Below are 23,226 nucleotides of genomic sequence, written 5' to 3'. Positions count from 1 at the left end.
CCCCTCATCACTAGATTCACTCTAGACATCTATGATCATACTGGTGAATCACCATGCAGGGACCTTAATCGTGTTTTGGACCCTGGAACTATAGTACCCACTTCAGTGGCCTCTACTAGTAGTGCTCCTATGGCCTACTATTACACAAGGTTTACACCCTGTATACTCAGGTCCAGCAGCAATAGATATCACGACGAAGCCGGTCGGTATCAAGAACCTTGGGAGTAATGATATCTTACTTGATAATCCCTTAGAGCTCTGTGGGTGATAGGTACTTGTTTTGTGACCTGTGTTCTGCAATGTATGCTGTCTATTGCTGAGTTCACCTGTCTAGCATCCCAGATGAAGAGAGGTGTGAAGCATTATCAACAGAAGCATCATCGTAACCACCACCACCATCATCATGATGATGATGTGGATAAGCAGCAGCAGCAGCAGAATACGGCGCATAATACTGTGAAGGAAAAGAAGGAAAACGCTCCGTCCAATGTAGTACAGGGATGTATTATTAAAGTTACCGACTGTAGTGTATGTAGAAGGTTGCTGTTCCTACTTCATCACCATCGTCGTCATCGTCGTCGTCTGTCGGGGATTCTTCCTCTGAGTCCACTACTGCGGCTCTGTATGAACCTCAGCATGGATACTACGAGGTTGCCGCAGCTATGGTGGACCTCTTTAGTAAGTGTCAAGTCAATGTTGAGGACTTGTCCACTGATAGCAAGCCAGCGGTTAATCCAGTAAGGCTCTTGTCTGCATTGAAGAGGAAGTAATACTTCATTGCTTTACATGGTAACTAACGATTCATCATCCCAGATACCCCAAGAACCCCCTCTTCATGGACCTTGCAGAAGAACAGGACTGTCATGAGTTCCTCTCATTACTGTTGGATGCTCTACATGGATGTACAGCTCGATGTCAATTAGTAACGTTCTATACTCCTCCTACAGGTACCCATGATAGTGTAACAACACCGGATCCCCGGGCGGGCGGCACTAACACTGGCAAGGATCGTGGTCGTTTGGATGATCATAATCAGTGCCCTCCACCGTCATCGGTAACATCATCATCAGCGTCATCAGTATCGAGGGGCTCTGTGGCATCCTCCCCGGCCTCTCGAATGGGGCCTCGTAATCGGACTGCCCAATCAGCAAATGCTACCTCTTCCACACTAGTCCCTAGGTGAGGGAGTACAGTAGTCTGTAGATGGGTCACTAGTGGCACTGGTAGATACGGTGCAGGTAGCAGGTCCAACCTGCGAAAGAGGTCCTTACCACCGATGAGAGCTCCTCCTCAACATCCATCGGACGAATCTGTTGTAATATCAATTGTGATGATGATAGTGATGGTCGTGTCAGGTCCGATGGCGAGAGTATCGATCTCGGAACCCATCCCTCATCACTGATATGTTCAGTGGTATGTTCCGATCTAGATTCATGTGCCATTCTTGTGGACATGTTACTAGAGTGTATGAGCCCATTATGGACCTATCATTACCTGTATGAATACCATCATCACTACTACGTTGCTCCTATTCGTCATCAGGTACCCGTTGAGGTTGGACCGGAGATGCGAACAAGTGCTGGATGCTCTGCCGCCTTCAGGCCGTCTGCTAGTGCACCGGATTCGGTAATAGCAGGACGAGTCAACCGTCCTTGCATAATATTAATCTATTCTGTCTACCATCAGCTATCCTTACAAGGGAAAGGGAGTACTTCGAATAATGGAACGGTCAGTCTGAAAAGCCTTATAGCTAATTACTTCGTTGATGAGGAGCTCACTGACTTCTCTTGCGATAAATGCCACTGTAAATCGACTAAGGCCACCAAGTCCACTAAGGTGATTCATAATATCATTCGGGAACAGGACAACAGAGCCATAGTCACCTCTATCATCACACTTCAGGTTACGGCTAGTCCTGACATACTGGTCATCCACCTCAGGCGCTTTACTGCTCAGGGACGTAAGATAAATACAGCAGGTGAGTCTAGTTGTAGGAGGGGAAATCCCTCACACTAATAGTCCTTCCCAATCATCAGTTTCCTTCCCAATGGAATGTGCAAAACTGGTCGATCGAGCTACAACTTCGTCAACATCGGCAGCAGCACACCCTTGTTTAGAGGGTTCTTGTAGCTTCCAGCCCTACTTAGACGGTTCATACAGGCTCCTCGGCCTATGTGTACATGTAGGGACACATCTGGGCACGGGACACTATATATCATACGTGAGACGGAAGGTAGGTATTTAGATGAGAAGATGTATAACGCTATTGGGTATCAGGCGTCCGGAGGGGGAGCTAGATGGTGGAGATGTGATGATGAGAAGATCTCACTCATCGATCCAGACAAAGTACATGCACTTCTTCTTATCCTATTTATTCATGTTGCATCAGGTTCTGGCCAAGCAGTCACAGGTGTATTGCCTTTTCTTCCAGAAATGCAGTGGACCCTCGAACCTACCAGGTAATGCTCCTGCTGATGCTGCTCAATCAAACGAGCTTCAATAGCTTTCGGTCCCTTCCTCAGTACCTCACAGCGGGTATAGCCTGTCAAATTACGTATCACCGAGGCCGATGTCCACAAGATAGAAATGCGACGTAGGCTGCAAGACTGCATCCATCGCTTCCCTTCTACCACACGATGTCTTATACACTTTAATGTCATTCACCTCTTATCATTATGTACCAATAGTGTAAACTTATCGAACAAGTCTAGTCTCGTTGCTGCACCATTATAGTTGTTCCTTTCGTTTGACCAGCGTTGTGAAGTTCGCGTTGAGAGTGGTGACTCTCTCGAGCTGCAACAGCATCGATGAAGCCATCAACCTCAATGACATTGCTATCAACCGTTTCCGTTGCAGCAGCAGTTATCCTGATTCCGGCAAGGTTGTGTTAGTTACTACACCTTTTCCCGTGCAAGTTTGACAAATGCGCATGCAACTATGTCATTGTCACATACAAGAATGACAATACGTATTCATGTTTGACACACGAGAAATATCGCGTGTAAGTTTGACACATCCAACTTCGACACACCCTTGCTTCATTGTGTCTAAGATTGACACTATCTCATCCAAGAGTGACAAGACGCGCCCGACTTCGACACTTTGAAGTCTAAAGTTTGGACGAAACACTGTAGACATGTGCACCAAGCCATCATTGCGTAAATCACCACTTTCTAGAGACAATCACGAGGATACTTCGGCCGCTTCCACTAACTCTTGGATCGATGGAGTGGTGCATGGGTGTTTAACGACTGGTTATTATGATTGTATCATAATAATAGACACGGGGACAGCGGCCAGGATTGTGAACCATATCCTTGCCTAGTGAAGTAGTGTAATATTCATCAATATCGTGGAGGTGTTAACTTCCATCCCATGGTGATTGTTATTCAACTCACTTCAACAACCCAACAGCACTGGTTACTGACAGCATGTTCACATCAAGTGTGTGAGGTTACGATGTTCAGATCATGTCTCCACTTCCTATAGGGCGATACTTTCCCATTAGTTATAATGTCATACTGAACGCTGGTGAGGTTAGGCACCTTCACGGTGCACCAAAGCTTTGTCCGGCACCCTGCAACGTCCCCTCTAGCGTGGGGATCTTCTACCAGACGTTCGCGGAGTGGGGTGTTGGAAAGGGAGCTGAGATACAGTAGAGGTCTACTGTGATTAGGAAGGCATGTAAACCCTACTAATAGTGGTTCACCCGTTGTGGGATCTCTGTAACAGAGTTTGATCGAGGGACCCTCCCTGATCGGTGTGATACTCTCATTTTATCACGTTGAAACAATAGATGATGAAGTGATTTGAAGTCGCTGACAAATGACGGCAGTATGGATGGGAAGACTTCACCGAATTACCGCGAACTCGTTGTGATGTTAGGGAGGCTGTTCCTACAAGGGCTGTACTCCAGAAGATGCCCAGTGTCATGACCGTCATTGTCAAAGGAGGATTTGGGGTTTCTACCACGCCGCTCCCAACAGCAAACTCCACCACGACAGCGACCTGATCGATGACGCTTATCGTGGTCTACTACTAGTACTATTGACCATACCTGGATGCTCTTGATTGTAAAGCCGTTGATGATAAATGTTGGCATTAATGCCATAGAGATGCAGCTCTCCTGCATGCCTGGCTAGTGATGTACAGGACTGGGGCGACCGACGGAATGACATGCGATACCTCTTCAGTAGCATCGTTATGGGGTACCAACTCGACACTCCATCAGCCAGATGTAAACATGAAATAATAATGATGCAGTGAATGATACGCAGTTGATAAAAACTAATCCCAAGTAATGATGTCATCATCATCATTGTCACTATCCTCATCATAAGCATTCCCAGCTAATCGTCCTTCAGGAGAGCTCGTGCTTTGTCTCTCACTTTGAGGTGTTGGTGTAGTATGCCCCCCAACATCACTGTCTTCTGCCCTCTGATCCGAGGTGTGACCAATCGTATTGAGTTCACGATGTAGGTTGGCCGCAAACCTTTTCCAGAACTTATCGTTGGCAATATCGCCTTGGTCGACTGCGAAGAGGGTCACTGATGGCCTACTCCCATAACCACATAGTATACCTAGCTTTTGATGCATCTTCGATACTGCCTCATCATTCTTCCACTCGGATGCCACCCGATTGCACTCTTCTTCATCAGCAACTTTGCATCCTTCTACATCCTCCGTATACGTTACTTCACTCCGTACGAGCATCCTGATGCGCTCCTTAGTATCATCGGGGAGGCTGTTGGGATACAGAGACTCATTAATAGCATTACGAGCAGTAACGACGTGGCTCACCATTCAAATCTCTCATTGGTACTGAGAACGTCGACGGTCTCGTTTGAGGTGCCATCGACGGAGGAGGTAGAATGGTTAGCCCCACCGATCTCTTCAAGCTTCCTCGTCAACTGAGGTGAGTGCGGATAACAATAAGGCACTCTATCATCAGCATCATCGTCTAACCTGTTTCCTGTAATCCTTGGTATCAGTAGTGAGTTGAGATACGAACTGGTGTAGATCCTCTGCGATGTAGGATTCACGGAGTTGCTTGGCCTTCTCCTGCAGCCGTGTGTTTAATGATAGGAAGAGGTTGCTGCTCATGTCGATGGTAAGGATAACTTCATAGCTCACAAGCTCCGACCAGCTTGACGAACCCAATATAGGAGGCTAATGAGTAATGAACGTGGGAGAGATGAGTCTTGAAGACTTGGACATCTCATAATGATCATCACTGATGTGCGCCTGCCGCCGCCGCCGCTGTCGACAAGGACAATCCTGCATGCCCTTCACGGAGTCGTTGCTGCCTTTCTGCATACAACTGTCTGATCATATCCCGCACAGAGTAATGTACTTTGAAACCATAGACCCTGGGAGAATCAAGGGCAAGTCCGTGATGTCGGTGATGTTGATGTTGGTTATTACGTTGGTTCATATGGTCGAGCAGCGGTCGAAGGCTGGAAGTGGGGATACATCATAATGAACATATGCGCGGCCGAACTACCGAAGAAGGCGCCGTCAAAAGAGGCCAATCTGTAGAGGGACATGAGGCGTAGAAGAAGTGATCGATTGCTACTACTTAGCCTGCTGAGATGGAGGATGGTATATCTCATTGCATCGTGGGCAATATACCTTCACTGTAGAGACGTAGGGCTGATCACGTCCTATAGGCAATACCTGAGAGGCATACATGAGAGTAAGGCTCTTATCCTGTTACCTACCGCCTGTCTAGCAGCCTCGCAGTCTGCATTAGGGCATATGCCGTAAGTTGATGCTGTGTACTTATCATGTAGAGCTTCAAGACCTCTATTGGTAATCAGGAACCTGATAGTTACATCGAGTATAGGTGGATATAGGACCTTACCTAGCCTGTATCAAACCATAGAGAAGTTTTGCCGAATTCTCAATTGTTGAAGACCTGGTATCATTCGCTCGACCAACGTAGCTCCTCTCGTCTGTGAATAGGACAGGGCCACTACTACAAGCAGCTATTGGTGTAGACTGCCAACCTAGATCTAGTATCGTATTGAGTGCTATATCATAGTAAGGCACAATATCGCGTAGTCCGGTGAGGTTAAAAGAATCCCTTATATAGTCTTCATCGACTTCAATGAAGTATCTAACAATAGCAAAGGCTCTATACCATTGTGTTGTGTATGTACTCACTCGTTGCCTTGAGTATTGCAGAACCATTCTATCCAGGTAATGTCCTCTTCGTCCTCTTCATCAGAGGTCCGTCCTGATTCCTGATAGAATGCTGGAGATATTCAGATGGTGGTTATGAGTGATAACGGACATATTCAGATTCAACAGCTTGGTCTTGATTCCCTCCAATGCCACCATCGTCAGCATGGTCCTCAAGGGTAACTGTAGAGCAAGTTGTGGTAAGGTAGAGTGGTACAACGTATACTACTTGGAAGATCATCGTCATCGTTGGGATCCCTATTCAGCCTTATATCATATGATCGGTACATATAACCATTAAGAAGTGTGAATGAATACTAGATACATAGAGTGACAGTACGAACTCGGTACCATAACTTCCACAACGATACTGTCATCTTACATAGATATGCAATGGGAAGCAGCTTCAACCATGAGTGCTGCAATACGACGATCAGCTGCCCATGGATCTAGAGGTCACTCGAATACGCTTAATTCCATATAATGGCTATGATGAGAGTCTCGCTGTTGATAACCAAACGAACGCATAGGCCATCGCTGTCGAGCACAGATCCATAATACTACTATAAACAGCAGACTATGCCTCGAGTATCGGAAGGTAAGGAGGGGTGTCACTGAAGGGCATGTGCCACCTGACGGGATCATTGCTGAGTTTGGATGAGTCCAAGTAGAACCTGTAAGCTGCGGCTCTGGCCGATGCCTCGGCTCGAGCGGCCAAGTTGTCTACTGATACAGCTGATGGGCTGATATCCGGATTATGGGCTGAGGTGTGGTAGGAGTAGGCGCGAGTGTGGTATGCATATGAGTAGTACCAGTCTGGAGGACTAGATGACGAGTCAATGCATGTAGGAAGGTAGTGTGCTTGATAAGCCTCGATAGATCCCAATCAGCTGTACCTGATCCAGTGACTAAGCACTAAGGGAGTCAATGATGATGTATACCATGTAAAGCCTTGAGGACCCGTTGGTGCATCAAGGCTGCATGCTCATTAGCTTCTATCTTATGGGTTGCTGTATGACTGTGCAGAGTAGCCGCTTTACCGATATCTGCACTGCAGGCTCCTCTATTGCTATACCCTATGATATACCTTTACCTGATGGTTTACTATCTAGGATAGGGTTAACAGGGATGGCAGTGTGTGCATTAGGATCAGGTATGAAGTGATGGTAAAAGCATGTACTGGTATGTATGTGGTTGAATAGCATTAACTCCCTGTGGAATGCATCGACTTCGCCACTTGTTTATACTAACAGCACTCAATGAATCCACTATCCCAGATAACTCAACAATGTCATATAGATTAAATATCCCAATGAGAGATAGAGTCCACTGGAGCAAGGCCATAGCCTAGCTGTTTACAATAAGTGATTCCTCTCTAGGCACTCGCCCTAATACTTACCCTCCGCCTCGAGCTTTGCAGCCTGAATGCATCACAAAGGATCAACGCAGGATAATGTGCCACAGCTTACGAGTTCCCTATCCTTCTCCCGTCTAGCAGCTAGTGCCTCAGCAGCCTCGTAATCATGTGAGTTACGCATCCATAAGAAATGAGGATGGTAAGGAAGTACATTAGACATGAGATAATAGGGACCACGCTCAGCACGGCGACGATCCAGATACCTACAACCAACAATCGAGCAGCAGCATGGTATGGGTATGACACGCATTACCTGGTAATGGGATTAGTATTCTCAGCTCTCTCCCTCTCCTTGGTAGCCTCTACCCATTCAGGAGTATATCTCTTAGGTCTCACTCCTATCTGTCCCATAGTCTGTATGATATGACCCAAGCATAGTACACCAAGAACTAGGATAGGAGCACCAACCCAGAAAGGCTTCTCGGCAACGAATCCCCATCGCCACGGGAAGTCCTTGGCGAACTCACCATAGTACCTACATTAGCATATGGTATAGAGAGAAGGCCACAACTTACACTGTATGGAATACTCCTGCATTGGTCATGTACCAATGCTCCCAAGTATAACCATGATCGAATACTGGTTGATGTAGTGGATAAGTCTTGGGGGTACCTATTAGTACTATTATAGCCACACTCACTAGAAGCTCGAGCTACCCTACCATCAGCTAGGTACTCCTTAGGAGGGGGAGGAGGGAACTGCATGAATACAGGAGGACCTAAGATAGGGGCATAGGATACAACAATAGAGCCTACATGGATTTAGTCTTGCCTCCAATACGATTCCTTTGCTGTAGAGTGATAAGGCTACCACCAGCCCTCATGATAGGACCACCTACACCATTACACACTGGTTGTTGCAGCAGCAGCCTACGACCCAACATGACGTTAAAAAGTAGCTGCGAGTAGTAATGAATCGAGTAGTACCAAGTGTGTTCCCATGGCAACGCACGCCGGCGTATCTTGCGTTTTCTTGCTATCTTCTAATTCCTCAAGATATGATCGCACGTCTCCGCAGCACATAGACTAATCACCATTTTTCGGTAAAGTTGAGGAGCTCGATCTCCGACATAATCCTGTCTTCTCTCTATTCAGCTAGTTTATGCTTGGTAGCAACGGCTGCGGCTATCCTGATGATATCCTTTATGATGACGAAGACCCTCGTAGAGCTGACGATGAGTACTATGGACAAACCTTTGAAGTTGGAAGATTGTTTTAGTAGTACCTGGATACCCTAACCCAAGGTAACCATCTTCATGTTAGTAACCAATCTCAAATCATACCCCAAGCGACATCATCATCGGTGACCCTTACTAGCGAGGCCGTGATGGACTTGGACCAAGCGTGTAACGCGTTGACTAAGGCCGATTGCAATGCATACCCATCATTACGGGAAGAGGTTAGGAATATGTACGAACTAGTGCTACTACTGGAATGCTGAAGGGTATGCTGCCGTCAGGTACTCAACCTTTGTATTGAGCTGTGGTGCCCGCCATAGACCACGACCAGTCCTTACCTCTATAGCTGTAGTATTACAGTAATTGCTCTTGTTACTACCATGGACGCTACCCCCTCAGGTTTTGCTTACCACTAGACGCTCGGATCTGCAGCATTCGGTCCCTGTTATACTCTTCACCGACATAGTACAGTACCTGGGGACTGTGGAAGGATATAAGACTATGGATTCCTATAGGAAACCTGCTGTCTTAACAAAGCTTGGTATCAGCTAACTAATCGCAGCAGCAGTTATCACTGAGACTTCGTTTACTTCAGCTGAAAAACTATATGGGAGCAAGGATATACCTCATGCCAACTTGGATGCTCTCATTGAACGGATACTAGTACGGTGTTGCTGTTGGACGCGTAGCTGTTGTGGTTCGGAGCTTTTCGATGCGGCCAAGAGGATAGTTTTGTCAAAGGGACACAAAGTGGATGAGCTGCCCGAGAGCAAGCGTTGTGGTGTAATAGCGGCGAGTGTTGTTGATGCTTGTGAGGAGTGCCATTGGAAGTATAAGAATAATGAGAATATTATGAAGGAGATAGGAGCGAACCGGTGCATGCTCTATAAGTAGTATATTGTCGTCAGTCTTCGCATCAGAGATCCCAACTCAGGTATCGCAAGTTATTGCCATCGAAAAGGGAGGCACTGACCAATGGGGATTCTGGTGTATCGCCATCATCTTCATCACCCTCAGCGGCAGAGGAGGATAAGAAGCGGAAGTTCAGTGCGAGGGGTTTTAGCCATAAGTCCATCGAGAAACGTCGTAAAGCTCTAAACACTGAGGCGGGACTGGTCAGTGATCCCTATAAGGATGCAGGCATCAGTGATCTTACTATTGATCTGGATACGGTATATGTTACACCCAGCAGTAGTAGTATACCCAAGCCTACTCTTGCTGACCTCCCACTAGCCGATGAAGTCGATAAGCTTTTTGATATGGATGACTTCTTTGTATGATACCATTAGTATTACCATTGTACGATTACTCAATTAGTCCTTTCTGCATCACTATAATAGCCTCTTGAGTTACTATTGTCATCATCACATGTCACCCATAGTTAGTTCCCCTTTTGTATGTCCTGTGCCTCATCATGTGGTTCCTGTGCATACCGTGGGGTATGTAAGATGGCATTATCAACACCAGCAATAGAGGAATTACCACTATGCTGTATGAAAGCTGCGACTACTACTCTAGCGGGCCGGGTGGTAGTGGGAAGGAACTGTGGAAGTAGAGGCTGCTGTTGTCGAGCTGCGGCAACCCACGGCCACAAGCCACGTTTTTTCGCTAGTGGCGTAGCCCCTCCAGCACCATCATCCTCCACGAAGTATGCAACTATGGACCCAGAAGTTTTCAAGGAGCCAACGGCAACCACGTCGAAGCCTCAGACCCTGACAGATAGTCATGGTGCAGTCCGCATCAAGAGAACAGGGACCATGGGCCCGTGCCGCTCCTCGTTGGCTAGTAGGTTGTCGAATTATGTTAATATTGGTGGTCTCGGGCACCAGCGGCGCTCTATCTCTACCACTACACCTGCATATGATAGGAGGCAGTACATGAGTACTGTTGGTGTAGTGGAAGTAGCAAAGCCTAAACCCTTTGGTGATGATAGGCCATCATGGTATATGAGGCAGATGCCATCAGACTTAATACCATTTAGATCTCCCAAGGGACGAGAACTCTTGGCAAAATGCTTACAGGGTCCTTGTGCTGAGAGTTACCTCAGTTTATCACAGCATTTTGTGGGTCAACAAGCTCCACCTAATTGTGGTCCAGCCACACTGGCTATGGTACTTAACAGCTTGGAGATAGATCCAGGACGGCGGTGGGCAGGACCATGGAGATGGTGGTCAGAGGATATGTTAGTCAGTTGTCAGAAGCATACTTATGCTAGTGGTAATACTGGGGTCAACTTCCAACAGTTTGCTATGCTAGCTGAATGCAATGGTGCAAAAGCTAGTACCTATTATGGTAGTATAGCGACTACTGAGCAGTTCCGTGAAGTTGTTAAGAATACTCTAGAGAAGGGCTCTGCTGATCGACGGCTGGTAGTTAGTTATGATAGACAGGTAATGCTAGTAATAGAGGAATAGTGATGATAGTGTTGTGATGTGTCAGGTAATGCATCAGACTGGATGTGGACACTATTCCCCAGTGGCTGCTTATGATGAAGAGAGTGATCTATGCTTAGTAATGGATGTAGCACGATTCAAGTATCCTCCTCATTGGGTACCATTACCCTTATTACATAAGGCAACGACTACCATTGATTCCACTACTGGCATGTCACGTGGTTTCATAGTGGTTGCTAAGGGTGATGGTGCTAAGCATGATCATACAGACCCAGACACTACTGCTGAGAGCTGTACATATACTTCAAGACCAATACCTCTGGACTTGGCACAATTCTTTATCCCTCATAAGGAGCATACAGGTGTAGCACGGAAGTTTGGTCATGCTGTACGAGGTCTGATGTCGTCGGATGCCCGTAACACAGTAGCAGCGTTGGAATCTGTACGAACGGATACTCTGTATGCTCAATTAGGGACTATAAATGGTCCGGCCTTGGAGGGTAGTGCTGCTCGTATCCTGTTCAATATCCTACCACAATGGGGACTAGAGCTGCTTACATTGATGGTCGAGACAGAGTATATACCACAGAAGGTGTATGGCTGTACAGCTCTTGTGGCTAGTGTTAGTGAATATGACCATTGTGAGCAGGGTATGGCCTGCGCTATGGCTACAGCTGCTGCATGATGATTATTATTATTCTTATACCAGTACCATTCGATGATACCAATACTCTATCCTGGTGGTCGAGTTCAACGAGCTTGTCATAGATAAAGGCTTGTAACTATTAATACTAGCTCGTACATATCCCTCCTATTGCATTGTTGAGTTGTAGTTGTCATCTGTATAAAGAAGGAGGGTGTACATCTCCGTGTCATGGCTAGCAGCATTGTATGGTCCCAAGGGGCACGGTCTTTCATCGGGCAGAGGGTATCCCGTTTTACCACGGGTATTGCTAAGCACCATTATAAGTCAATGCTTCGGCCCTGGAAGAGTAGGAAGCTCAGTCAAGAGAATCTTAATGAGGTTAGCTTCTCTCTAAGTGTCGCTACCTTATACCATGTCTACTAGGTAGTGTTGTTCAATGTTTGGCCAGAAGATTTCCCTTTCCCAACGGAGTGTTTTGAGAAACTAGACCTTACCCCAGACTCCGAGTTTTATAAGGTGCCCAAGTTGGGCATGCACGTCAGCGAGGGGGTAGCTAATAAGTTGAAGATGGAATGGTAGTAGTTGTAGCAGTAGACTCCGGACCAGTGATATATGGAGGTACGCTAAGCTGTTGCCCAAGGACGGCAATGCCCACCTGGAGTTAGGAGCAGGAGTCTATAGCTATTTCCCTGATGATTATAGTCCATCCACTGTGGTAGGGTATGGTATGAATAGAGATGAGATGGAGAGGAATAAGGTCATTGCTCATGCTCCTCCTCTGTCATCAGGTCGATCGTGTCTTAGGTTCTCAACGAACGCCACATCCAGGACTTGAATATCGATACCCGGTTGCCGTATGGTCCTGCTGTGTTTGACTGTGTTACCATAGCATTCAGCATCCAGTACCTTACCCTTCCACACCTCGTCCTCTCCGAGGCGCATCGGCTACTGCGTCCTGGAGGTATACTCATCATCAGTTACACTGACCGTTGCTTTGAGACTAAGGTGTGTCCAAGTCGTAGCCCAACGATGCTAGTGCGGCATTATCATTGTTATTAGGTTACAGACCTTTGGTATAGGTCAACGATGCTACAGAGATCCTTCCTGTGTCGTGCATATCTTCATTATGCTGCTGCAGGGCGTTGGAGTGAGATCGGCGCTGGTGGATCTTACTTGGAAAGTGATGAGCCTCTTGTCGTCATGTGGGCACGCAAGTCCTAGTTTCTATAGCAGCCTACATGTTGGCTTCGCGACGGGGATGGAACCCTTGAGGATGTGATGAGTAGGTATTGTGTATGCCACCTCGTCGTCGGCAACCCCCCAGGAGGGCAGCAAAGAGAGCTGCTAGCAACCCTCCAGAGGGAGATGGAGGAAGTACCTCCTACACGAGTAGAGGAGCCCGCCTCATCAACAGGGGAAGCTCATTCTTCAACGTCCTCCTCGGGGCCCCAAAGGGCACCTAGTGCGAAGGTACAGGATACTGATCATACTCATGATGAGGCTATCCAACCTCATGTCAATACTGAAGATGAAGTAGGCAGTACTATTCTCTGCTCATCGAGGTTGTTGTAGCCTTGCTGTCAGGATGAGGATCTAACTCCTCTCCAAGTCGCTAAGGACATCCTGTTAGAGCTCGATAAGTGTCTGCATGAGTCTGCTACACTGGCCAACGTCAAACGGCTGTATGTATCCCGTTAGCCGGTACACTAGCGTGCTTAGTGTATCCCTACCTAGGTATAAGCTACGGCATCATCTTAAGAATATTCAATGGGAACTAGCAGAGACTACTGACGTTGCGTATGATGCTGTAGTATATGCCCACTCTATGGGAGTAGGGCAAGGACCCACCTGCTCAGGAGCCTGCGAATCAGGAGGAGATAATGGTAGTGAGGCAACTGTATAAGAAACTAGAGAAGTGCATCTGTGGGAGGATTTTCCACAGGAATGATCACGGTGAGTATCGATCGCTGTTGATGGTACTGTCAGTATTGGGTTGGCCTTAGGTATAGCATTTGTAGCTAGTGTATTGACTATGCACCCAGCCTTTATCGTTGATGCTTTTGCTGCTATCAAATTGTTCATCCCACAACTACCTAGCTCTGTTCTCCTGGGTCTGTCAAAGGTAACGTGATGATAGTCGACACTATTGAGAAGCTTTGGATGGTCTACAGGCCCTGTATAGAGGTTGGAAGGAATCCTCAGGAGCTATGAAGAGGCATATAGAGCAGGCTATACAGGCATGGATGGATTATTCACTTAAGGTTGATCCTGTTTTAGCGAAGAAGGTGATAGGAGACCTCCTCCTTCATCATCGTGATTATATGAATAACAAGATACGCATCTTACTGAGTGAATTTCATCGTAAGGACAGACGGCCAACCGAACTCGAGAATCTACTTGTGGAGCTTTACCAGCCTATACTATGGAAGCAGCTTACAGTCACCAACTGGAAGGTAGGCCTTCCCCTCTTATCATAGTCTAGTTTGTCATCTATGTAGATCCGCCTTAATGCTATAGCTACTCTTGGGGATGCATTCCCCATATGCAACTCAACCTCTCATGCCGATATGGAGCGGACAATGGACATGCAAATTCGAGCTTTAGTAAGCGGTATGACGGACAAGCACGACCAAGTACCTGGGCTTGTGTACGGGTTCTTTTGGAGTGGCTGGATGCAGGTACGCCGTATAGCAGTTACCAAGGTCTGTGAATCTCTGGCCATACAGTGGAGCGTCATATCGACAGATTACCGCTCTGTGTTACTTTATAACGTTATTAATAAATGTGCTAAGGATAAGAGGAGTGCAGCAGTGAGAATGGCAGTAGTACAAGGGATGAGGAGGATAATAAGAACCTGCGCCATATCTCATCAAGTAATGTGCGGTAGCATTTCATAGTAGTGCTCACAGTTAGCGGTAGATAATGGGTCCAGTGTTACCCAAGATCGGTGAGATGATATACGATCCCTCGCCTCAGGTTAGATTAGAGTAGTAACCATCTTGCTCCTGTTTCTGTTGCTACTGCATATGGATAGGTATTGCAAGCTGCTGGGTGATGTTCAGAACGTCGACGGTATCAACATCTCAGAAGTGGTAGAGGGTAATCAAACACTAGCAAACCGTCTTGTGATAGAGCACGCTTATGCAATGAGGAAGAAGGAGAAGTTTACTCAACAGTAGCCATCATGCAGGGGGCAACCTACTGTGAGTATTGGTACGCTCAGGAATGTAAAGCAGGCTGAGCAGGAGAGGGATGTACACACACAGATAGCTTGTAGTCTAGGGGCAATACTAGGCCAGAATATATTCAGAGGCATGGATGTTAAGGTGATATCTTACTATTAATACCACTCCTCCGCCGCATCATACTTCATGTTGCTGTTATTGTTGCTTAGGCTCTCAAGCAAGTAGCCAAAGCTAACGTCAATATATTCATAGCGTTGATGGCCAACTGTCGTGAGGCTGAAGGCGCTACACCTACTGCTAGGATAAGGTTTGCGGCGGCCCTCTTCAAATGTGAGCTTGCTTCTCCTCCTCTTGTGGTATCAATCACATGCTACAATTAATATCAATGTAGATGGTATGGATATCGTAACGAAGGAGGGTGAGCGTCATGAGTCCCTTGTGGAGGCAGCTGCTAGGGACAATGCGGTCAGGGCCAAATTAAATCATGCTAGGGTAGCGACAACATCAACACGCTCGAGGGGTGGATAAAAATTGGCAGATACTTTTCAGAGGAGTTGTGGAACTTCTCAACGCTGAAGATGTTCATAAGATACTACATTTCGAGGTGACGGCCAAGACAGGAAGCCGACCTGCCAAGAGGGCTAAGCCTAAGAAGCGTTCTAGAACGCAGTAGGATGGTTTAGCAGGCTGACGGAATATGTACATTCAGGAGTGCTGAGGAGGAGGATGAGGGAGAGGGAGCAGCGGAGGGGATTATACGGCAACGAGATGACTTCTATCAGAACTTCCTTACAGACTATAACATGACGAAACTATTGGAACCATCCCGAGGATGCTTCATTGAAGCTGTCGAGGTAGTGGATGCAGGCAGGCAAGGCCTCTCTAGTGACCATATCACCGTTGGACTCATGACCTTCAACGCTTACAAGATCTCTGCAGATACTTCGGTTGCTGAGTCCAGGGGCATACAGGCATGTTAAGGATAAAGTGGTACGGTTCGTGAAGTCCACATCATCTAAATCTACGGAGAAGGTTGAGGTTGATGATGGAGAGGATCAGAATTACTATGTGAGTGTGGTGGATAGCATGTGGAGGTTGCCTCTATTGCCCTTCCCTCAGTATGGTATGCTAAGGTTGGCCTCTGCATGGGATGTGTCGAAGGATGCCATAACCAACCTAGCTAAGCGTATCTCAGCGTGCTCTACCATCATTAACAGCAGTAGGCATGGCTGCTTGTCGTAGCAGACACAGTTATCTCTTGGCTATTCTCAGAAGCTGACGTGAGGCGTCAGGTGGAGGTTGTCAATAACAGCCTAAAGGCTCTCAATGGCCCTCTGAGAGCTATACTGGATCTCAGGCTTCCATCTGAGTATCTCCTACCTCTACAGGACCCGGCTGTAGAGCTCATACAATCTTTGGTGGTGTTTGCTGTTATACTGATCACTGCTGGACTTATGTAACAGGTTGACCGCCTACCCTTTGGTCTTCCTATTGAAGCCCAAGGCGACATATGCTCAGCCTTCTCCCTCGCCATATACACTCTTCTTAGCGTTCGTCTCCAAGGCCGCCCATCCAGTAGTGGTGGTGGTGCGGCTGCTGCTGCTCCTGCTGAGGTAGCACCATAGAGCTCATTGCAGTAGGTCTGATGCTTTCGCGATATAGTCCGATAAATTCCTATTGGATGTATTCACTGAGCTGGGGGATTGCTTTCGCAATATGAAACCCACCATGCGGCGAGGAGTCAAGGCTGAGGACGTGGCTGATGCCGCCCCCCTAGTCCATGAGATGGGACATGTAGGACACGACAAGTATGGTTCCATTACATGTGGTCAATGCTATCAGAGATATCTACGTCACCTCACTACAGCTGTCTTCCTTGGTGGCCTATCTAGTGGTACTGCAGAGGCCAGAATGTACGACATTCAGAAGACTATGTGGGAGTGGGTTATCGCCAGTGGGTGGAACTCGAAGGTGGGGGGAGGAACCTCTGTGGAAGTTACTTAGTACCTCATGTGTAGGTGCCTGTCTGGAAGACCGTGGCAGACTTACTCCATCAGCTAGGCTTTACTGGTGTCGTGTCCACATCTCTAGTCATCAACACACTTCAATTAAATCTATCCCAGTAGGCATCATCCTCTTGCACTAACTACCATCAGTTGACATCCTCGTTAGTGTATCTACTCTGCACCCTCGAGAGGATGAGGAGTCCTTCATCGACAGGATGGCTAAGGTGGCGGCTACCAAATATGGTTATGATACGCAATTCAAAGAGTAGACTACATGCTCTTGAGTGTGGAGAATGTCAATTCATGTCACTAGTTTCCTACGCAAAAGGGTCATTTGTGAGGGAGATGATGAGGAAGAGTATTCGGAGGAAGAGGCTTGCCATGAAAGGGTGTGGGAGGCATTCAAGTAACACAGAGATGAGACATAGGTCCAGACATAGTCCTTCGCACAGACGTGTAGCCCTTGGGCCCCCTGTCAACAAGGCGTTAGCCCAGCTTCTCAACATAGAGGTGGAAGAGGCTCCGGCACAACAAGAGGACAACAAGGAGAATGACCCAGATAGGGTAGGGTAGGCTCGATTCGGCTCTTGTAGTGGTGGTTTCCTCTTGCTTAGAATGCTACCAAAACAGGACAACCATCCCGTGGAGGAGGATCTTCGTCATCGTCATCCTCCTCCTCCTCTTCAAGTGCTCTTCTGAAGGGGTTCGTCCGCTCCGGCACTCCCAGTCCAGTGCCTGATGGGACTGGTGATGACGATGAGATGAGTGTTGCTTGAGAAGTATTACATCCTATCATCATCATCATTGCATCGAACGCAGTGCATGTTTCGATATACTCATACATGTCGTGTGATATATCTATGCATCTGGACTGCACTAAGCAGGTTTCTATCTTACCCTTATGACTAACAGAACATCCCTGCACATGCGTGCTCGGCGATGGCGTAATAGGTCTGGTGCTTTGCTCATCCTCATTGTCCTAGCAGTAACCTTCATATCAGGAAGGCGGCTTTTCGATGAGCTCTCGGTCCTCACCACGACGAAGGTATGTTCTTTCCTATCCATAGAGCAACGAGGGCCTATGTAGGTTATGACCAACAGGCCTGGTGGACGGGAGCAAGAGCTGGAGTTGGCATCTACTACTGGTGGCTGGCAGGTATTATTGCATAATGATCAATTCCATACCTTCGACCAGGTAGGACGGGCCCTGATCGGTGGAAGGTGTCTTCATCCTCCTGTTCAGGTAGCTGACATTGTTCATGACATGTTGGGTCAAGTGTCTCGACAAGATGCCTTCTCGGCCGCCTTGAAGGTGACGACACACCCACTCCTTCTCCTCACACCTGCTGTATTAGGCGCATCGATATGGCGAGAGCTCCCTTACCACAGCACCACAGAGGTCTGTAGCAGAACGATGGGTTAAGATGCTTACTGATAGAAAGATTACCGCTAGTGCGAGGCCCCTCTTCCCAGACGGCAGATGACGTTTCTCTATCACCTCCTATTTGTTGCTTGTGTGACCAAGCTCTACTGTCACCATCTAGTTTTGTGATATTCACTATCGTTTTATGGATGCTCTACTCCGTACCGTAGATGCGAGAGTATCGGTTATCGACACTCAGTTGGCGCTGAGGGACGCACTAGATGTATTAGATCGGACTGGGACCAATAGTCCTGAGGTGACCACCACGCACTCAGTCACCACTGCTACCTCTTCCTACTGCTTCAGAGCTACAAAGTCTTTACCCAATTATTCGATACCTGTCGTAAGGGAGGGCCAGATCTAGTTGTGGCTCTCCTGACCGATACCGACGTGATGGGCTCCATGTTGCAGAATATCGTACCAAGACTACAGGACATTCAGGATTCGGAGGCATTACAGGTATGCAGCTGAGGACTTTAGTCATCCTCAATGTTCTTGTCAGGACTGCCTCTCCTTCCTGGGCCTGTTGGTGGCTGAGGCACCGGTAAAGGTTATGAATGATGATGGTGAGGACGACGACGGCAAGAGGCGGCGGAGGGTTGATGGACTGGAGACCAAGTGTGCTGAGAAGATTCTTCAACTGTCCAAGGGAGGGTCCGAGATTGTGGCTCTCATCACTAAACAAGATGCTGATATGTAGTATATACCACCACCACTGCTGCTGCCACTGCTGCTGTTGTGGACATCCATACACAAGGTATCTTCTCTATGCTGAGCTACGCCTCATACAGAGTCTTCACAAGAGATTCCCTCGTATAATAGCATCGGCTGTATTGGAGGCACCCGAGGTACGTGCCCACCACTAGCACATGGACTATGCTAGCGGTGATAGGTGGTTGCGGCTCTGGTCGATCTCCTCAAGACGTGTCCAGCAGCCTTTGTCCGTAACGAGTGCCTGGCCCTTGTCCACAATATGGTATCCGCGGCCAAGGATCAGGGTAGTCGGCGGGCAACTACCGCTTCTGCAGCTACCGAGGAGATGCAGATCTTCCCTATGTTAGCCTTCCAAGGTAAAGGCCTGTTACCTTATCTAGTGTCACCTCTGTATTATAGGAGTGATCGAGGCCCTCTTTGGCATAGTCTTGGAAGACCCTGTGGTCTCGGCGGGAGATGTACCAGTGGTAGCACTAGACACGAACCTACAGCTACTGAGGCATGAGAAGACTCGAAGCTTCTGGCGTACAGGGGGAAGGGAGAGTGCTCAATGGACTCTAGAGGTCTTCCGGTCATAACATCACTACTCTTTAATAGATGATTATCATACAACTTTATCAGGCATGCACTCTACCCGAACCATCGTCAGCGTCGCGGTAGTGAGGCCCCTGACCAAGACTTGTTCCCTGAGAGGAGGGAGAATGACGAGGAGCTGAAGGGCATAACAAATGTTGCAACCTTCAAGACAGTACTTCGTCCTAGTAACCGCTTACCTAGCATGGTCCCTGAGTAGGTATGGCCGACCCTCAAGCTCTCCATGGAGATTCTACACACCTACTGGGGCCCATCTGCTCATCTAACGAACCGAAGTAAGACGCAAAATCAGGAGAAGGTGTATTGTATAGACTTGGGGATAATTGAGATAATCATCGATCAAATAGACAAGTAGGTCAGGGCTCAGTGAGCTCATGAGTGATGCTGCTGTTGCTCTCCAGTTATCATCTATCGGATGAATGCCGTCGCGAGCTACTCCACGTCATTCTGACCCTGCTCCAGTCCTGTGGGAAATCTACAGTGGAGAAGCTTACTAGTCAGTCTTCGTAGCCCGTATTATAGGACGTTTGTATGGCAGGTTCAACAGCATCAGCAGCAGCAGCTACACCGGGTATTTGGAAGATAGCTAGCCTCATGGTCCAGTCCCCTCCTCCATCCATTTCCTTCCGCTCCTCAGTATCAAGCTTCATAGAGAAGGTAAGCAGAGGTGCTGAGGAGCATGATCCAAATAGGGCTACTTTAGGCAACCGACCTCCCTGGTCAATTGGTCTCCATTATGATACAGAATTCCCTCTGTGCTACATTCAGTGCCACTGTAGCTGGTATGTCGACTCCAGCTCCTGACGATGCCATGTCGACGACAGTGGTCACTCCTGGGTCTTGGGTGATCTCCCACCTCCAGGGAATAGCAGTAGGATCCGATACCAAGGGCATGAAAGACACCCTACCACAAGTTGCCATGCATGTCAATGCTTGGTTCTCACTACAACTGCTCATGAACTGTGTGAAGGGTAAGAATGTCGAAGCTCAGAAGATGCTGGTAGGGTATACATGAGTCGTGCTCGTCATATGATGGTGATATTCAGTCCTCGTCGGCAGTGATACCAAGTTCAAGTGGTGGATACCAATCCCTGCTTACCTTCCTCGACAAGATACTTCTATCCTTGGCTGACAGGTTGGAGGCGCCCTTCGATGATACTGATGGCGAAGGGTCCGACTCCGATGCAAGCGACAACAACACTACTGCACTGTGGTCCAAGGATCCATCCACTGTACCTACTACTGTGATAGCGATACTACAGACTTTATTGGTTTTTCGCGTGGATGCTGACGTTGATGATGCGATAAGCACTGAACCCGTCTATCTCCGATTGCTCCAGAGCCTGATGAGATATCGAGGCCCAGGGAAAGTAAGGCAGGAGCTTTTGGGAGAGTATTAACGTTAACTCAGGTAGATATCAATGGCTTGGCTTCCCTACTATTGGGCACTTGTCTAAAGCCCTCTTGTGCCAATAATGATCTTGCTACATCGATCATCGAAGCCGATATCGGTGTTATCCAAGCATACCGAGCAGGAGCTATTCTACTAGATAGCGCTCCTCGGCCTGCTGTGCACCATGACTCTATAGCGAAGAGACCAACATGGTGACCTTAGTAAACCCTCTCATGGCAATGGGGTTATGTTCATCCAACAGGTATCCCTCCTTCTTCATACAAATAGCACGGAGAGCCCATCAGGATGCTCAGAGATGCTTGGTTCAGCAGACCCTCCATATTCGAGATCCTGGCCATCATCAAAGGGATGACGATGTCGCCAAGCTTCGTAGCATGCTCGAGGTCCAACAGAGGGAGGTGGCGAGATCGAAACAGGAAGCTAGCGACACTCTCCAGGTCCTACCTCCTCCTCAGTATCATCATCATCAGTTTCCCTTCATACTAGAGGTACTTCTGCAGGTGTTAGCTGGGATGTCGGAACAGTTGTCAGAGCTACGGGATACCGATACAGCAAGTCTAGTCGAACGTATAGAGGGACTACAGACAGCAAAGGATGCATTAACGGAAGAGGTGGAGGCCTTGAAGCGGGACAACGAGAATCTTGCCAAATATCTTATAGCTGAACGTGAGGCTGCATCACGATTGATTGCCGAGTCCTCCTATCAGCTCAAAGCTCTCGCGGGGTAGGTCGTTATGCCCGTCCACATGTGGCCACTACGTCATTCTCCCTTATAGATGTTATCGAGATGAGAATCTCCGAGTCCAGAAGCTGATAGCCCAGCAGCAGCAGCAGCAGCAGTATGGGGAGGGCTCCCCGTACAACGGGGGACCAACAGAGAATGTGCCACCAGCCACCCAGGATCTAGTTGATCTTGTCTCGGCACTAAAGAGGGTCTGTCCGTCTGTTCTTGACATCATCGCTGCACCTATTGACCAGCCTATATCTAACCGTTTGCCTCCTAAGTTGCAGGAGCGGGAGGGGTCTGTCGAGCCCTTTGCTGACGATAACCCAAGCAGCTGATATACCACCGCATCATGGTTATACCTGTAACATTGTTGATTCATTCCTTGTCACATTTGCTTAATCACTGACCATCGTTTCCTATGGTAGCTTGTTGTATCACAGTTAGAGTGAATTAAGTCATTACCACTCAGTAGTGTCCCCCATGGGGTGTCATCATGATTGATCTCTTTTTGTGGATGGTCGTCCCTGCCTCTTGTTGAAGCCACCCCTCCCCCTCGTATCGGCTAAGTGGCTTCTGGCCATTCGTGTCTGGAAGAACGTATAATACTACTCTTTACGTGTATTATTTAGGTAGTCTAGTCACATTAGGCTGTGGATGTGGTACAAACAGCATCTTTAAGTCCCAAGCCCATTACTAGAGCAGTAGACAGCGGCGCAATAATCCACAACATCACCACTAGGCAATACACTATTGGTATTGCTCCTATCATTGCTGGTGCCTGCCAAAGAGGCTGTCTGCGTGTAGTCCCCCACAGTCACTGTGGTGGCAGGGTAGGAGTTGCGTCGTGGCTACCATCTTCGCGCTGGGAGGGGTACGGCCGTCACACTCGCTATCACACCTCGTCATCAGGTAGGACAAGAGTCCACTCTACCACAAGCCTTGCCGCCTCTGTTGTTCAACAGTCCCCTCCGACTGACTAGTGCTCTTGCTGCTACAGCAAGAGCACTACACGTCGTACAATCTAAGGACTATGAGAAGGTGAACCACTGCACACTCTACCACAAGGCAAGTGTTTTCCGATTCCAAGGTCGTCGTTTACCAACGCGGCAGCCTTATAGTCTCCCGCGGACTACGAGGGAGGAGGAGTATGTCTCGCCACCATCTCAACATCGCCTCTCCCATCAGAGTAGCGGCAGGCGGTAGCGGCGTAGTGGCGCTAGTTGAGGCCCTGTCATTGAGTAACTCATTTCCATACTATCCGTTGTCTTTGTTTTTGTCGTCAATTGATTAGTGATAGTTGTTGTTCCTCACGACTGCCTAACAGCACGTCCGAGGGTTATCATAGCT

At 47.9% G+C, this 23,226-nt stretch overlaps 8 protein-coding genes across 9 annotated transcripts in view; 5 read left to right on the top strand and 3 right to left on the bottom strand.

Moving 5' to 3' along the window:
- Positions 1-2,584, top strand: part of Pmar_PMAR003013 (hypothetical protein) — a gene marked incomplete at both ends in the record, with an annotated part of 3,282 nt that extends 698 nt beyond the window's left edge. The window contains 13 exons of the mRNA XM_002768178.1: positions 171-224; positions 272-489; positions 636-766; positions 814-902; positions 948-1,054; positions 1,356-1,496; positions 1,543-1,626; positions 1,687-1,836; positions 1,903-1,978; positions 2,037-2,233; positions 2,278-2,346; positions 2,390-2,459; positions 2,523-2,584. Of these exons, the coding sequence (XP_002768224.1) occupies positions 171-224; positions 272-489; positions 636-766; positions 814-902; positions 948-1,054; positions 1,356-1,496; positions 1,543-1,626; positions 1,687-1,836; positions 1,903-1,978; positions 2,037-2,233; positions 2,278-2,346; positions 2,390-2,459; positions 2,523-2,584 (1,448 nt within the window). The remainder of the gene's footprint in view (positions 1-170; positions 225-271; positions 490-635; positions 767-813; positions 903-947; positions 1,055-1,355; positions 1,497-1,542; positions 1,627-1,686; positions 1,837-1,902; positions 1,979-2,036; positions 2,234-2,277; positions 2,347-2,389; positions 2,460-2,522) is intronic.
- Positions 2,585-4,235: 1,651 nt separating this feature from the next.
- On the bottom strand, positions 4,236-5,107 carry Pmar_PMAR003012 (hypothetical protein). The gene is made up of 4 exons (XM_002768177.1): positions 4,966-5,107; positions 4,801-4,910; positions 4,581-4,744; positions 4,236-4,532 (listed from the first exon to the last, which is right to left on the bottom strand). The coding sequence occupies exons 1-4, from the start codon at positions 5,101-5,103 to the stop codon at positions 4,288-4,290; spliced, it is 657 nt and encodes a 218-aa protein (XP_002768223.1). The 5' UTR covers positions 5,104-5,107; the 3' UTR covers positions 4,236-4,287.
- A 101-nt stretch (positions 5,108-5,208) lies between these two features.
- Positions 5,209-6,473, bottom strand: Pmar_PMAR003011 (Casein kinase II subunit beta, putative; the record flags this gene model as incomplete). The annotated part of the gene is made up of 9 exons (XM_002768176.1): positions 5,209-5,369; positions 5,425-5,532; positions 5,579-5,676; positions 5,721-5,823; positions 5,864-5,954; positions 6,009-6,118; positions 6,166-6,245; positions 6,296-6,366; positions 6,413-6,473. The coding sequence occupies 9 exons, from the start codon at positions 6,471-6,473 to the stop codon at positions 5,231-5,233; spliced, it is 861 nt and encodes a 286-aa protein (XP_002768222.1). The 3' UTR covers positions 5,209-5,230.
- A 1,098-nt stretch (positions 6,474-7,571) lies between these two features.
- On the bottom strand, positions 7,572-8,304 carry Pmar_PMAR003010 (Cg8 protein, putative; the record flags this gene model as incomplete). The annotated part of the gene is made up of 5 exons (XM_002768175.1): positions 7,572-7,604; positions 7,653-7,803; positions 7,854-8,075; positions 8,116-8,212; positions 8,262-8,304. 5 exons carry the CDS (start codon positions 8,302-8,304, stop codon positions 7,572-7,574), a joined length of 546 nt encoding a protein of 181 aa, XP_002768221.1.
- A 1,325-nt stretch (positions 8,305-9,629) lies between these two features.
- On the top strand, positions 9,630-10,057 carry Pmar_PMAR003009 (hypothetical protein; the record flags this gene model as incomplete). The annotated part of the gene is made up of 2 exons (XM_002768174.1): positions 9,630-9,667; positions 9,712-10,057. The coding sequence occupies 2 exons, from the start codon at positions 9,630-9,632 to the stop codon at positions 10,055-10,057; spliced, it is 384 nt and encodes a 127-aa protein (XP_002768220.1).
- A 378-nt stretch (positions 10,058-10,435) lies between these two features.
- Positions 10,436-11,855, top strand: Pmar_PMAR003008 (conserved hypothetical protein; the record flags this gene model as incomplete). The annotated part of the gene is made up of 4 exons (XM_002768173.1): positions 10,436-10,542; positions 10,759-10,923; positions 10,969-11,167; positions 11,217-11,855. 4 exons carry the CDS (start codon positions 10,436-10,438, stop codon positions 11,853-11,855), a joined length of 1,110 nt encoding a protein of 369 aa, XP_002768219.1.
- A 189-nt stretch (positions 11,856-12,044) lies between these two features.
- Positions 12,045-17,823, top strand: Pmar_PMAR003007 (hypothetical protein; the record flags this gene model as incomplete). 2 transcript variants are annotated; one of them, XM_002768172.1, is made up of 32 exons in its annotated part: positions 12,045-12,194; positions 12,240-12,391; positions 12,423-12,573; positions 12,621-12,821; positions 12,876-13,018; positions 13,103-13,349; positions 13,401-13,498; positions 13,551-13,623; positions 13,652-13,769; positions 13,820-13,938; positions 13,988-14,101; positions 14,183-14,269; positions 14,315-14,449; positions 14,495-14,689; positions 14,736-14,803; positions 14,851-14,991; positions 15,040-15,142; positions 15,211-15,331; positions 15,393-15,493; positions 15,540-15,670; positions 15,711-15,855; positions 15,941-16,069; positions 16,121-16,220; positions 16,274-16,419; positions 16,465-16,614; positions 16,664-16,795; positions 16,844-16,972; positions 17,020-17,123; positions 17,174-17,272; positions 17,321-17,413; positions 17,460-17,576; positions 17,622-17,823. In XM_002768172.1, 32 exons carry the CDS (start codon positions 12,045-12,047, stop codon positions 17,704-17,706), a joined length of 4,077 nt encoding a protein of 1,358 aa, XP_002768218.1. In that variant the 3' UTR covers positions 17,707-17,823. The 2 variants fall into 2 exon arrangements, with proteins under 2 accessions (XP_002768218.1, XP_002768217.1); XM_002768171.1 differs by having other exon boundaries at positions 17,460-17,571; positions 17,622-17,801.
- Positions 17,824-17,908: 85 nt separating this feature from the next.
- Pmar_PMAR003006 (hypothetical protein) lies at positions 17,909-22,214 on the top strand (the record flags this gene model as incomplete). The annotated part of the gene is made up of 20 exons (XM_002768170.1): positions 17,909-18,052; positions 18,095-18,202; positions 18,251-18,319; positions 18,363-18,459; positions 18,601-18,686; positions 18,737-18,889; positions 18,933-19,126; positions 19,188-19,278; positions 19,323-19,500; positions 19,544-19,715; positions 19,766-19,892; positions 19,938-20,089; positions 20,140-20,234; positions 20,277-20,395; positions 20,442-20,738; positions 20,785-21,108; positions 21,150-21,343; positions 21,394-21,589; positions 21,653-21,876; positions 21,929-22,214. 20 exons carry the CDS (start codon positions 17,909-17,911, stop codon positions 22,212-22,214), a joined length of 3,306 nt encoding a protein of 1,101 aa, XP_002768216.1.
- Between the last annotated feature and the right edge of the window lie 1,012 nt (positions 22,215-23,226).

Source organism: Perkinsus marinus (assembly GCF_000006405.1).
Source record: "Perkinsus marinus ATCC 50983 genomic scaffold scf_1104296969090, whole genome shotgun sequence".
NCBI lineage: Eukaryota > Perkinsozoa > Perkinsida > Perkinsidae > Perkinsus > Perkinsus marinus.
The sequence above is the reverse complement of the archived record's forward strand: the minus strand, read 5'-3'. Positions and strand labels throughout refer to the sequence as shown.